This window comes from Microchirus variegatus (genome assembly GCF_963457635.1).
Source record: "Microchirus variegatus genome assembly, chromosome: 2".
In the NCBI taxonomy this organism is placed as follows: Eukaryota; Metazoa; Chordata; class Actinopteri; order Pleuronectiformes; family Soleidae; genus Microchirus; species Microchirus variegatus.
Window position 1 is genome coordinate 30,455,611 of NC_139803.1, and position 14,470 is coordinate 30,470,080.

A 14,470-nucleotide genomic window follows, 5' to 3' on the forward strand; every position below is an offset into this window, starting at 1 on the left:
GCCCTAAACAGCACACCTCACAGCTCAGAACTGCTTCAACCAAAGCTGCAATTATACAAGTTCTGCCTGAAAACGCCTCGGGCGCTTCTTGCACTCCTATTTAATTCTCTCCTTTCTAATTACAACCGCCGCGGGGCAGGTGAGGAGTCAGGGCTGCTGATAAGATCTTTTCTTTTCACCTGTAGCCAAAACACACACACACAAACACACACACACACACACACACACACACACATAAACACCTACAGAGGAGAGGCCAAGATACACACACACAAAGGCACCTGAGGTGATTTTCCTTTCTAATTATAATCTTTCAAAATATGTGGAGAATTTGCTTTCAGACATAGTTGTGTTTAAAGAAGAAACCTTGGCACAGGTAGTTTTGAATTTTTCCGGAGGAGTAATTTGACTTATAGCTGATTAATTACTACTAAACAAAAACCGAGATCTTATCTGGTTCCATGTGGCAATAAAAATTAATTTAGACTAGTTAACAACAACTATATCCTTCAGAAAACAAGATGTTGTGAACATGAATCCTGACACGATCCAGCCAATGTGGGCCATGTGACGAGTTATTTATTGCCAACAGGTCCTTTATCATGAAGCCACTGCAAATGACAAATGAGTGCAGTAAGTAAAGTACCGAAGATAAATGGCTTGACATGTGTATTTCATGCGAGGTTATTTGAGCAGCGCTGAAAGATATGCAGAAAATCGTGACCGCTCATCTCTGCGGGTCATCAGTCAGCCGTGGACTCCTTTTCAATTGATTGCCACCAAAGGTGACAACAAGCACTTAAGCACACGTAAACAATGTCGACACGATGATCTATCGTCCATGAGTAGTTTGAGAGTAAAAAAGAACCATTTGTGGCCATAATTATCATTTTTCACTGGCACCGTCAAAGGGGATCCGGCTACACCGTCTGTCAAGTAGATACAGGTAGGAATCTTAACATCATGTACCAGAGAAAAGAAGAAGAAAAGTTTTTTTTCACTCTCTCCTGTTATGCAGTAATCCAATCCTCCTGTCCTCGGGCTCCAAAACAGGCGAGCAGAGAGCAGATGACACCGCATTAACCTCTCCCTTAAACGCTGGAGCAGTTGAAAAACATAAATGAGAGATACCAGATTTTAATCTCTTGCTTCATGGACCGTGTATTCTGAGCTATGCATGAACTGGAAAGGCAGCGTTTCTCACACACACACACACACACAGACACAATGGTGACATGTGTTGCTTATTGACAGGCTGCATTAACGTTCTGGGGTAATCACCTGTGATTATTTCTCAACTGGCAAACCCTTCCCGCTCCCTCCCTCCTAATACCACCGCAAATTTTCCTCGCACCTCCTCCCTCCCTGTGCTTCTTATCTTTTCATATTGTTCTCTGCTTCAATACCTTTGCCGCTGGCACAAGTCTCGACACTGCTGCTAAGCCACAGATTAATGATTAGGGCATTACTTTGCTTGTCTCTCTTTTTTTCGCTGTAGTGCCACCTCCTCCTACCTCACATTTATTCAAATTATGTCCTTTCAATCCCCGCACTAAACACTATTCAACCAACATGGCACCTACGAGAGAGTGAAGAGAGAGTAAAAAAAAAGAGTGAGCACAGGGAAGGGGACAACAGACTGCCTGCCAGCTGCCTGAGACACAAAAGAGTGGGGAAAAAAAAAACTCACCACAGGCTGCGACTTTGATGAGGATAGCATGGAGGTCAGATGATATCATCTCAGAGAGCAAGGACTCTTGGTCCCGGCGCCACAGGTAGGCCAGGGGCTGCAAACCTAGCCGCAAACATCTGGGGAACAGGTGAAAAGGGAAAAGTGGGAGCGGGTTTGTAAATGTAAAGTGGTTAATACTGAATCTTTGCCAGCTCCAGAAAAAAAACTTCAAAGCCAGCAAGGCTGGACACCTTCTTCATTGTCAGGGATGCTGACACCCTGATAGGTCCACGGCACATACCTGACACCACTGTCAGTGCTTTCTTCAAGCAGGAGACAAACACACACATTGTTTGTCACATAAACTCAAAGCAACTACAAACAAATGTCCACTACTCGAGAAATAATGACATGAGAGCTTCTGTGATGATTAGTCTCTTTAAGTTAAGAGAAAATTACAAAAAATGTAAGAATAAAACAACATAAAGGTATATTATAAGAACAGTCTCTTTTATTTCTTTATTTACCCAGTATTTGGGTGAGTTTGCATGTGTATCTGTGTAAACAAACTTTACAGAGAGCATACTCTTTTCCTTCAGTGGACTTCAGTGGAGTATCCCTGTTCATAGGCCTAAACACAGTGCACATGTGTGTGTGTACTTTAGGAAGAGTGTGTTCAAGATGACGAGTGCGTTTGTATGTTTGACTTACACATTTTCCACACGGACTCTCTGGTAATCAGAGAGAATGGCCCCTACTGACACTCCCTCGACAGCCTGCTTTTCCTGTGGGGAGGAGGGAAAAAAAGTGAACCTCACCACAATGACTTCTTGCATTTTTCCATTATATTTCCAAGTGACATGCAGTGCTACAGTAACATGATGTCACTGTCCTGTGGGTCAAAATCTTACAATGGTAACTCAGTGTTATCTGTACAAAACTTTACAAAACACAAACTGTGCAACAGACAAAGATGGTGGACTCTGACAGCTCTTCCTTTCACGTGACCACAGCCCTGTGGGGATGTTTACACTCCGGTCATATAAAACCTGGAGGTTGTGAGTGTTTATGTGCACGTGTGAGGATGAGATTGGATGCAGAAGTTCCACCAAAGTCAGAATCTAAACCGTATCGGGAATGAACATGTTTGGCCGTAGCTTCTATCCTCGCTGCACCGCAGTGACAACTCAACGTACCAGTGGAGCACTGTGTGTGTGTCATGTAGCTTTAATATTACTGAGGGCTAATCTAATTGCTTTTTCATATTCATATTTCAGAAACAGTGAGACAATTATGCACTCGAGAGAGATACCGACATGGCCTTGAGATGCGTTCAATCTTCTTCCACAAAAACAGGCTCAATCCGGAGCGACACACGCAAACATTTACATGCACACGGAAGCGAGCGCTGCACGCTCAACCACACCGACGCCGCGCGTATCCCTCTACTCCACCTACAGGCCCCTCCTCTACAGACACACACCTGCAGATTCATTAGAACATTACATGGGCTGTAATTAGAATGAGAGGCAAGAGTAGAGGCAGTGGAGGGATGCACAAGTCTCCAGTAAATTACCTTGTAGCCATTATCAATTTCCCTGGCTACTGGTCCTTAAGATAACCCCCCCTTCCCCTCCTTCTCCCTGTGGTCCCTTCCTGCAATTTTTCTCTGCCTGATAAACATGCTGATTAAAGCGAACAGCGTGTAAACCTTTGATACATTCCTAAATGAAATCCATGCCCTGCCTGGGGCCTGACACTAAGCTGCGACGCACTGTGCTGCACGCACACATACACACACACACACACAGCTCCATGTAGGCGTGCCAGCTAATCAGATAAAGGATGTGCTGTGTGTGTGTGTGTGGTGTTTACTGTGCAGCAAAGGATGTGAGGTATAAAGGCGAAGCTAAACGCACAGAGACAAGTACACGGCTAGAATTTAACTCTTTGACCTAAAGTTAATCATCAAGAGATCTTCAGAACGATTCAGCACTCAAGTTTTAATATCAACCCAACACATCCAACGCTAGAATATACATTATAGTCAATGCTGCAGCTGCTTGGTGACAGTAATTAAGTCAGACTGATAACATTTCAACCCAGCACAGACCCAAGGGGGCTGCAGGCAGTGTCATGTAATTCTGGGTAAGCCTCGGGGCCAGCACTCTTTTATAATACAATGATAACCTTTTTCCTAAATGCAATTGTCACTTCCTAAAGAGGCAAATTAGGAGGTAAAGAGTGGAATGAGGATAGAGAGAGAAAGGGAGGAGAGAGGAAAAAGAGATAGAAATGAGAGAGTGTTGAAGAAGAGGGCTACATCAACACCAAATTGGTTTTAATTCTGACAGGAGCAGACTCACTCTGACAGAGTCAGAGAGCATCAGAGCAACAGCAAAAATATATTCCATTTGTCTCGCCATTTCTTCTCTCTCTCTCTCTGTGTCTCTCTCTCGATCTCTCAATATACGCTATATAATTATATATCTAGACATTACATGGCATCATGTAGCTTTATGATACCCAGGCATTCTCACCAACATGTTAATGATAACAAGACAAATTTCTCTCACATCCTCTTTCAATGGAGTCTCTCACTACGAGAAATTTTGGCAAACAGCTTTGGAAAAGCAATGACTTTTGGACGAGTTTGTGTTGTTGTCACTATTTCAGCTTTCACCAGGAGACCGACAGGAATTATGGGTCAGCTAATGCTGCTCTGGACATCACACATTCTAGACACTTTCTCATCTGCTCTGGGAAAGGTAGGATATATTATTATGACGACACGTGTGCGTGTGTATAAATATATACAGTGTGTGTAAAAATCTGAATTTGAATTGATGTATATTATGTTCCACGTGTATTCACGATGCCATAAAAAACACAAACTTTGATTTTTATGGTCGCTGAAAAATTTATCAAAATGTTTTATAGTGGGAAGACTTGACAAAGCTACAAGGTAGCTCGTGAAGAACAGTAAAATAATAAATAATAATAAAATCTTTATGAGAGCTATCTGGCTAAACGATGTTTTGACTACCTTAGAGGTGGGATGTGGGTTAGAAGCTACCTTAATGATAAATCAAGGCAGAGGTCATCAGGACTCCCGTCACCCACAAACCACTTTTCTTTCTTCATGACTCTTGGCACAGGATGCAAAGACAGCGCTCCCTCCCAGTGCCGACTCCCTGTCACTTTTTTTTCAACATTTAATGACCCTAGTTCATTAAAGGAGGCTTCACCTGATCCAGGACCCAAGGCCCTGTATTAACTCATGCCCAGAGCGGGACTAATTCTAGCACGTCACTGTGCAACAGTGCAACTCCCCTGCAGCCTGATCACGGGCAGGTTAAACAAAGCCTTGGCCTGGCTTCCCCTGCCCTCTCCGGCAGGCAGAAAAGCTATTAATGAGGATCTATGGCCCAGAGCAATGGAAACCCTCAGTCCCCCCAGCCATGTCCATCAGGGTACTTAGCCCCATGCAGTCATTAACTTCTGTTACTAATTGTCAAATTCATTAAACTAATCCTTCCCCCACATCCGGATGTCTCCCATGGAAATGGATGGAGAGGGCTGAGTTATTAAGATGTCAGCTGTGGGGAAGATTAAAGCCAGCAGACATGCTCGACAAAGAAAAGATACGGCCATTAAACTCTATATCAAGGTAGTGTATGGGATATACTCTGTAATTATATATACATTTATCTTGGTAAGGGAGTAAAACAGTGGTTCAAATGTATTCAGAGTCACAGACATGCCCCTCAGTGAAGCGATGTCTGCCCCCAAGATACATATACAATACACGGCAATCATAAAGCAAAGAATTCAACTTGAGGATGCAGCTATCAGTTGGAAAAGGTACTTATGCATGCCACACATTCAGCCTGGGTAATATTAGACAGGCAAACCCATTAACAGCATTCAAGGCAATTAGAAAGCCATAAAATATTAAAAATTAAATATTCATATTCATATGGAATATATCAGAACCCTCATTAGCCCTCTGTCAATGGCTGTCACAATGAGAACTTAATTATGCACGATGTACAATACAAAGAACCATTGTGCAAAATGGTAGGCTTCTAAAAAAATGGCTGCTTTATAGCTTTCTCTGACAAACAGGAAGAAAAAGCTGGCAGATTTCAACACAAAGGTCACAGATATTCCTTATTTATCTAGATTTAAATTGCTGATATTATGTACTTTCTATTGTGTTACAGCCTCCTGTAGGTAATATGCTAGTGTGGCGACATGGAGGCGGGGAAAAAGCAAAGTAAAGAAATTAACGTAAGTGGTTTGAATGACTGAATCTGCTCAAGGACATCGAGGTACCATCACATCGCCAGAGTGACACGACTTCCAACCCCACAGCCTTCTATCCCTTCCTCCTCCTCTTCATCACTCCTCCTCATGTGTCGTTTCCTCCAGGATCCATCATGTAAGTGACTGAGCGCGACATGATTTTGATGTTCTCTCCATTAGATCAGCTCTGGCCCTGTTGTAATTTAATGGGATTGTTTCCCTCTCGTTTCTCTACATGGTGGGAACATCATGGAGAGGGGGTCGGACCCTGTTGTGGCAGCTCAAGTAGATGTGGTACAGGGACTCAGGCCAGCCAGGGTCAAGTGATTGTGTTTAATGTAATGCGGACATAGTCCTGGGGCGTGTTAGGCTATTTTGACAACTCAGACGTGCCAAACAGACAGGAAGCTTAGTGTGCGCCTTGCAGGAGGAGAAACCCTGCTTATTTGTTTTAAATGAGCATTCTCCTTATTATTCTGTAAAGACAGTTAGACTCCTAGGTGACACCAAGAGTTAGTAAAGGAGTGATCGCGTGTGGAAACAAATCAATTTAAATAAATATAATATACCACTGACATATTATATGCTGAGGCTCAAACAGTGTGTACAATGTCTGATCCATCAAAATAAAGCAACAATTGGACAGGCAGGCTTAAAGAACGTCTTTGTAAAACAAACATCAGCTAAAACTTTGTTCAGAAAGGCTTTCAGAGACATTCCCCTTGGTAAATTGGTGGGGCTGTCTGTTTGAAGCAGCTGCTGAAAGACGGGCTCTTCCTTTGTGCTTGTGGACAGGCAGGCAAGATGACTCACCACGTGTCATTCTTCAGCCACGGAGAGTGGTGGAGTAAGAAAAACAAAAAAAGGACTCACAAAGCCAGCTGCTCATAAACCCATATAGCCCCGGTGGGTTCCAAAAGACGATGCAGGTCACAGTAACAAGGAGGCCTGAGAGGAAGCTGATTGTCCTCCACTGAGGCCATGATGCAGATGTGACCAGCCAACAGAGGACATGACATCGGACATTGTGTCATCAACGTGATGAGTGAATGACGCTCATCAACCAAGAGAAACGGGACAATAGACAGACGTATGTGGAGAGAAGAAGCAGTAGATTTTATCCACAAAGGTACTGGTGCAGATTTTCATGGCTGCACTTGAAGTTTACACACACACACACATACATACAAATATACTGTCTGTGTTTCTCTCCCCCTCTCTTTCTCTCTCTTTAGTCTTGGACAGTGATTCATTCACAATGACAGAGCTGTTTTCAGCGATAGAGCATGAGCATAAATATGCCGTGCTGCACAGCTGGAAAATGTAGAAATTCATCAGGGTTAAAAAGTAAGAGAGATTAACGTTTCACGAGTTTCCTCTCCAATATATATGGTTACGTAAACACAGACGCAGCCAGTCGTCAGGCAGGCAGAGAGAGGGCCTTGGCCAAAGCAAGCACAAAGCCCTAGTTACAGCAGTCCAAGGACAAGGCGGCTTTCCATATCAGCTCGCATGGAAAACTAAATGTTGGGAAGCAGCAGGGAGACATAAGGTCATTTATCGATGTATGTCCATGAATACTTGCAATTCAGGCATGTGAGTTTAGTTATCACTGGCTTTGACATTGTCAGTCTCTGCCTCGACTCTCAGACAGAACAGAAAATCATGAAACTTCCGCGAAACATTTCAGGTCTTGCCGCTCGCCATTAAAAGGATAAGGTGTTCCAATAAACTTGAGGCAAAGTCATAATGCCAGCTGTGTCACAACAACAACAACATTCCCACGAGGCTGAGGTAAAAGTGTTTGAGTGTCTCAGACAGGAAGCTGCTTCCAAAAAGTGGAAAAAGGACAGAATCAAAGACTCAGAGTCTCACACCACAGAGACATAAACTATGTCTATAAACTACGCCTCGTCCACATGGTGTATGTGCGCACATGGACTAATGTCCATGTACACACAGCAATGCAGAGCCTTACAAACACACACACACAGACACACACAGACAGTACAAAATGTAAATGTTTTTCTGGTGAGGTCAGGTTCCAGGCTCTTGGCTATCCTGTCCTCTATGCTCCAAAGCTTCTACAGACATCATGACATCCCCCACCAACTCCTGCCCCATTCCTTCCCCTGAGAGAGACGAGAAGAAAATATAGCAGTGATGCTGGTTTAACCCACTCTCCAGACTCCAGACAGTGTTTTTCTACGGCTAGTTATGACTTAAGCTGCGGGAGGTTAGGGGGCCTGCCCCGAATACTGTATTTCTTGTGGGGAAAGGTAAAAAAAACCCTCTTAATTTTGTAGTAGATGAATGGCAGGGAGTTGAAAGACTATTCCTCAGTCGTCTGTTCTGAGACAGACAGCATTGAGGCTGATTTAGCTGTTGATACTGGTGAGTTTAAAAGGTTTTATTTATTGCAAGTCAACTCTCATCATTCACTTCTGTTTTCTTAAGCAGTTGCATCATCCTTTGCACTTTTAAGTGACTGTAGAGTAAAAATAACCTTCCAGAATTCAAGTGGAGAACACATAAGAGTCACATTTTCAGATTAACTTGAAAATGATGTCTTCTGATTAAAAGTAGCAGCTGTGGAAATCTGTGTTTGAGACAAAAGGACAAAACATGAAAATAACAATAAAGAAAATTCCAACAGTACAATAATTTGTGAGGGTCTATTCACATCAATCCATTAAAGTTCAAATGCAAATAACCTCTATTTACACCCTCAGTTCAGCAAACTAAAAATAACATAAAATCAGAAAAACACCATAAACACACGCGTTCTTCAATGGAACAATGTTCAACCAAGCAGTGGTAGTGGCTCATGCCCTTGGCAAGGCAAGATAAGGCTATCAGCTTCCATCATCACTAAACAAGATTGAGCAAAGTACATTAAGCAGAAAAATACAAACAAATTACAAAGGCTTGAGGCTAGGCTCTTTATCTAATGTTTGTGGGGACTGTTAAGAGTCAGTTGGAGGGAAATGGGCCTGCATCTAATAGATCCTGTCCCACCACTTCCACACGGCCAGCGAACAATACACAGCGCCATTATCTCGGCGCTAATGCTATCCTTCCTCATGTGCAAAACAAGCCTGCAATCTCAACCCCACTGCCACTGTGTCAACCGGCATAAATACAAGCAGTCTCAGAGCGAGGGAAAAGATAACAATTGCGATCACAGAGGCAGCATAGAAGGACAGCTGTTCAAAGGAGTCCATAGCAGCTCACTGAAACACACACTCAAGTAAGGCATTCTTAACTGGAGCTCAAAATGTCATAAAACAAACTTTCCACAAAGTGATTATCCATCCGTCTTATCCAAGACGACTTGTAAGGTACTTCCAATAACAACATTTAGAGGTCTCTCTGCACCACAAACCAGCTAGAACAAGCCTGCATTAGCTTTGTTATTGATCGGATCTCCTAAACCCTCGCTGTGACCCCAGAGGTCATGATTTATGTATTGAGGAGCTTTTTAAAGAAATCCATTTTCCTGTTGAGCCCCCAATGTAAGCCTAATGCAGCGCCATGCCGGTAATCAGAGAAGGGTTGTGTGTTTGATTTTAACCCCCACCCCACAAAAAAACACGCCTTTCACAGTTCACACTCTTCTTCGACGACTTGTCTCCCAACACCTCAGCTCCCTAATCAATAACACAGAGCTTCTTGTTCAACTGGAGATTCCTCTGCCTGCCAGCCAGACTGCCGTCCTCCTCCTCCTCCCCCTCCTCCTCCTTTCTTTCTCCTCTCCCTCTCTTCCATCGCAGCAGGCTACACCTCCATCATGGCACTGGCAACAACGCAGTGCCAGGCATGTGAGGGGTCCAGATGAAAGAGAGACGACAATACAATGGAGAATGAAAAAGAATGTTTGGACTTGTGGACAGACTGCCTCTGTGATCTCGCAGGGCCTCGCTCTTGTCTGCTCAGAGGTATTATCTCACTAAAAAAAACATTTGAGATTTCTTCAAAAGGCCAAAGGGCTCAGTGCCCTTCTTAAAGACATTTTTAAAACAACTCCTCAGAAAAAAAAACCATAATAATATTATTAAATTAAGTGATTAATTTGAGTGTTAAGTGACCCTGAGTATCAGCTCTCACAACAACACAAAAAAAAATCAGTGTTCCTAAAATGTCAGACGCATTACAAGATACCAAATTTGATTTGAAAGTAACATTTCCAGCGTCCTCAAAGGACAACAGAGATGTCACGGTGCTGCTAATTAGAGCTGGCAGAAAGGAGCATATGCATAGATATCATCTATTATTCTTCATCACTCTAATGAGTGTGAATGTCTGTCTTTTTTCATTAGCTAAAAAGGTTGCAGCAGAGATGCTGCAAGATAATTACTCTCTTTTTAAATACGATCTATGACCACAAGTGACCAGTTAGTTCTTTCTAAAACTCATCAATATGTGTTTAATAATGGATATACTGTATTAAAGGCACTGCATCTTTGTATAGTAAAATGCTTGATCTGCTGAAAACTATCTAGAAAATAGCATCATGAGCACTTTTTCTAACCCCTGAGTGCTGAAACTGGAGCAAAAAGAATATAGGCAGAGGTGTGCAAGGAGAACAGAGGAGAATAGAGGTCCATTTTGACCTGACCTTGAAAACATGAGCATGCACGCACACGCCCGCGTACACACGCCAGCAGGGTCACGGGGCATAATGAGCCACTGTGTCAGGTCACAGAGCACAGAGGGAAGAATAAAGGACTTGAGGGATGTGATATGACTAATATGAGGAGTTCTGCGGGCCTTCAGGGGGACTGGCGTTTCAGCCAGCGGTGACTGACACTGCTGATCTGTATCACACATCAGAGCAGATCACAGCAGAGGCCACCAGACCAGCCACACACATCATCTAGTATAGACACGAAACCTACAGTATGGGCACAAATGTCTGGAAATAGGTCTGCAAGCTTAAATCTCTAACACTAAAATACACACACAGCAAATCAACATTTTATAATTGGACAGATTTTATATATTTTTTAAAAACACATTCTGGTGTCCAGTGGAAGGCTTGTAGAGGATATAATCACTTCTATGGAAATATACCCTTTACAGCCGTCAAAAAATTTGAAGATTCCATCCACTGCAAAAAAAAAAAAGAGTGTTGTTTCTCCCGCTCAAAGAACAGGTTCAAAGATCAGCACTGAGCAGGATGGGATGCTGTGGCTTGAATGTCTATCAGGTTACACACTTCAAAGACACAGCACCATACACAAGCAGCGATGAGAGCAAAGGGGCCGAGGATAGGCCTGCATTGTCATTCTGTCATTATCATTACGACCAGAGGATGGACGGCTCATTTTTTCTCCTATTATAATTGTGATTTTCTTTTTTCCTTTTATCAACAATGGGTCTGAAGAATATGATCTCCTCCTTTGAATCTTGTGAATGACTCCAAACATCAGCCAAGAGTTGCTTCAGTTTGCCAGCTCTGGGAATGGTCTGTAGATGGCACTGTTGGCTCATGCTACAAATCTATTACAAGCCATTCAAATGAGGAGGAGGAAAAGGGGAAGAATATAGCCACTTAAAACTCATCAACTCCGGATATGATAAAAAAAAAAAAAAAAAAAAAATACTTTCATCTATGCTCAAGTGTCATTTGCCAAATATAATCTTGTAAGTTGTAATTAATTCAAACTGCGAGAAAGAATCTTTCAAAATATCACACTTTTCAAACAGAACACTTTTTTTCAAGCTGAAACTGTTCTTTTTCAGTAAGGGTGACTTAACAGCTCATTATCATGTGTTTTTTTCCTTCCACTCTATCATTTTCTTCACTAATCAACAACACCACAAACTTTATGGTGAGAAAAACATGTATTTATAAATATGTAATGGTAAACTAAGCATAGCTGATGAACAAAAAAATGGAATGTGACCACAATTAGTAGATGAGATTTCAGATGCTGTGACACAAGTGTGTTTCTAAGTATAAAAATTTCCTCTATTTGAGTTTGTTACCCTTCACCATGCAAAACAACTTGTACAAGTTGGTAAATCTACTGAATACTCAGCATGGTGAGGGGGGGAAACAAGCAACTACAGAGAGCAGCAACGTGAAATTTGAGATAAAGTTGTATTCTTATGGCTGACATCACTCAGCAAGTATGAGAGGAAGCCTGTTGTTTACGGCACAGGTCTGTTGATGACGGTGAGAGGGGTAAACGGAGATATGACTGGAGGTCTGCCTGCCTGTGAGGGCCCCATGGGAGTCCAACTGCCGTGATCTATGGCCCGTCTGACTGGTGAGGTCAGAGCAGCGAAGCCCTGGAAATGGGAAATTAGCAGCCCTTTGCAATTAGAGTCCTTACCACAAGCAGGAATGGCATATTGCGTCACGTAGCAGAGACTATTAGACTACAAATACTTATGAGATCCCCCAATACTATAAAGTGGACTGTGTGAATGAGGAACTAACAAACAAACACAAGCTGTCTCCTGTAGCTGCACGTGTAAAACTGGCGATTTGTAAAGAAGGCAACAAAGAAAGTCATGCAGAGGGCACAAAATGCCCTGAGGCAGCCTGACTGGCCCTTGCCACTGAGGAGGTGTGCCGACATGCAGGGACCCTGGAGCAGCCCCGCTCACAGATGAACATGTCTTCACACAGACCAACAAGGATAAACCACACACGCCACCACTTCATATTTAAACCACATCAAGTGACTCCCGTCTCCACAACAAACTCTCATCCACCATTCCATAAGAAGCACTTAAATTTGGATGCTGTGAGCTAAACTTGGAGATTACGTGGGAGTGCAGAAGGGAAAATGTATTACACCTCGTATGTGCTGACAGCAGGAAGAGCTGCTGTAAATGTGCGTCCAGGTGGCTGCAGGCAGTCAGGTAGGCAATGCCAGCAGTGTGTTAAACACACATGCAGTTGTCTCATACCTGTCAGTCAGCCACCCTGCACCACATTGGGCTACCGAGGTCTCATACATAATTTGGCATCAAATTAATATTTTTTCAGTGTCGTGGCAAAAGTGGTATTGGATGAATTATTCATTTGGTGATACAATTTTTGCATCTGATCTTCTGTCAAGTGAGATTAAAAAAAAAATAAAAAATCCAATGTTTCCTGTGAAGTTAGGTGCTGAAGGACACCTCATTACACACACACTAAAAATTCATAGACTGATAGAACAGGCACACTGTTTTCCCAGAGTACGACAAAAGAAAACTTTGAAACACTTTGAATCAAGACATAGTAAATAAGACAGACTAAAAGCAGTGGCATGGCTTTTTAATCTCCACGGCAACATTACATAGGTGCTAAGGACTATTAGTGTACAGCGGGCCAGATGAAGCCAGACAAGCACAGCCTCTTTGAGACAGTGCTGATGGGCCACTAAGTGAATCTGAATTCACACAGAGTGACTTGTTAAACATCTCAACAGTGTGACATATGTCATGAACCTTAGCCAAGACGAGATGTTTAATAGCGCTCTGAGAGCTTCTTCACTCGAAAGCAGTCGAGCATGTGTGTGTGGCCAGGATGGATGCTTTGGTGTATGTTAAACAACGCATGGCAAAAGTGAGGTTGCGTAACCACTGTGTATCATAATACTAATGCAAACCTCAGCCGAGGCCGCTCGGTTTCCCACAGTGTCAGTACAGACCTCTCCCTCGCAAAGGTTAACCTTTTTAATCTGATTCCACATCAATGTGCAGATCAACACCCTTTTCTTCATTGGGCCATGATCTACTCATATAGAAAATATCATAAAAATCTATCATTTACATTTATAATTAAGATGCTCACAATCAGACAATCAGACAACCAAAGCCTCTTTATGTGTCTAACACAATTTAAATGAGGGCCCTCATGTTTATTTTGGTTACATCTAAGTAATTATTAGTGTATTATGTTATTGTAGGCTTATGAGAACCCAGTCTCAGAACCCATTGGCTGTATTGTCTGGTCAATGGACAATTTAACATATTTCACATGCAGACACTTTTTATAGAGATCAGAGAGAAACACATATTCTTCTCAAGAGCTATTATAGGAAACTAAGGATTAAGCTAAATTAAATACTATGCTGTATGTAAAGGTTAAAAGGTGAGCTAAACATATAAACACTTTGGGAAAACCCAACGTGAGAAAGCCTAACCAAGATAAGAACATCCCTTTATGTATATCTCACAAATAGTGAGAGAGACTTACCTTGACAAGGTGCAGCAGCTCATACAGGTCTTCCACCTCATCCCCTTTTGTCTCACTATAGTTTTTGCTGGTGTCTAGACTGGAGCCTTGGATGGTGCGTCTGTATAAAGGCAGTTCCATGGCTTCAGCATACAGATCTATAGCCTGGTGGCCCACAGTCTGGTACATGTAACTGTCCAGTTCATCTGCAGTGTTGATAAAAGACGATTAAAGACGATCCATGACAAGGATTTCGTCTTTTTAATGTGAGAGTAGTCGCAGATTCATTCCCTTCCAGGCAGTGAAACAAT

General features: G+C 42.5%; 1 protein-coding gene across 2 annotated transcripts in view; it reads right to left on the bottom strand.

The window, feature by feature from the left end:
• Nucleotides 1–14,470, bottom strand: part of dph6 (diphthamine biosynthesis 6) — a gene marked incomplete at its 3' end in the record, with an annotated part of 51,322 nt that overhangs the window by 35,152 nt on the left and 1,700 nt on the right. For both annotated transcript variants that reach the window (XM_083910649.1, XM_083910650.1), the window contains exons 3-5: nt 14,181–14,365; nt 2,384–2,457; nt 1,691–1,809 (exon numbers count right to left, since the gene is read on the bottom strand). In XM_083910649.1, coding sequence (XP_083766775.1) covers nt 1,691–1,809; nt 2,384–2,457; nt 14,181–14,365 — 378 coding nt within the window. The remainder of the gene's footprint in view (nt 1–1,690; nt 1,810–2,383; nt 2,458–14,180; nt 14,366–14,470) is intronic.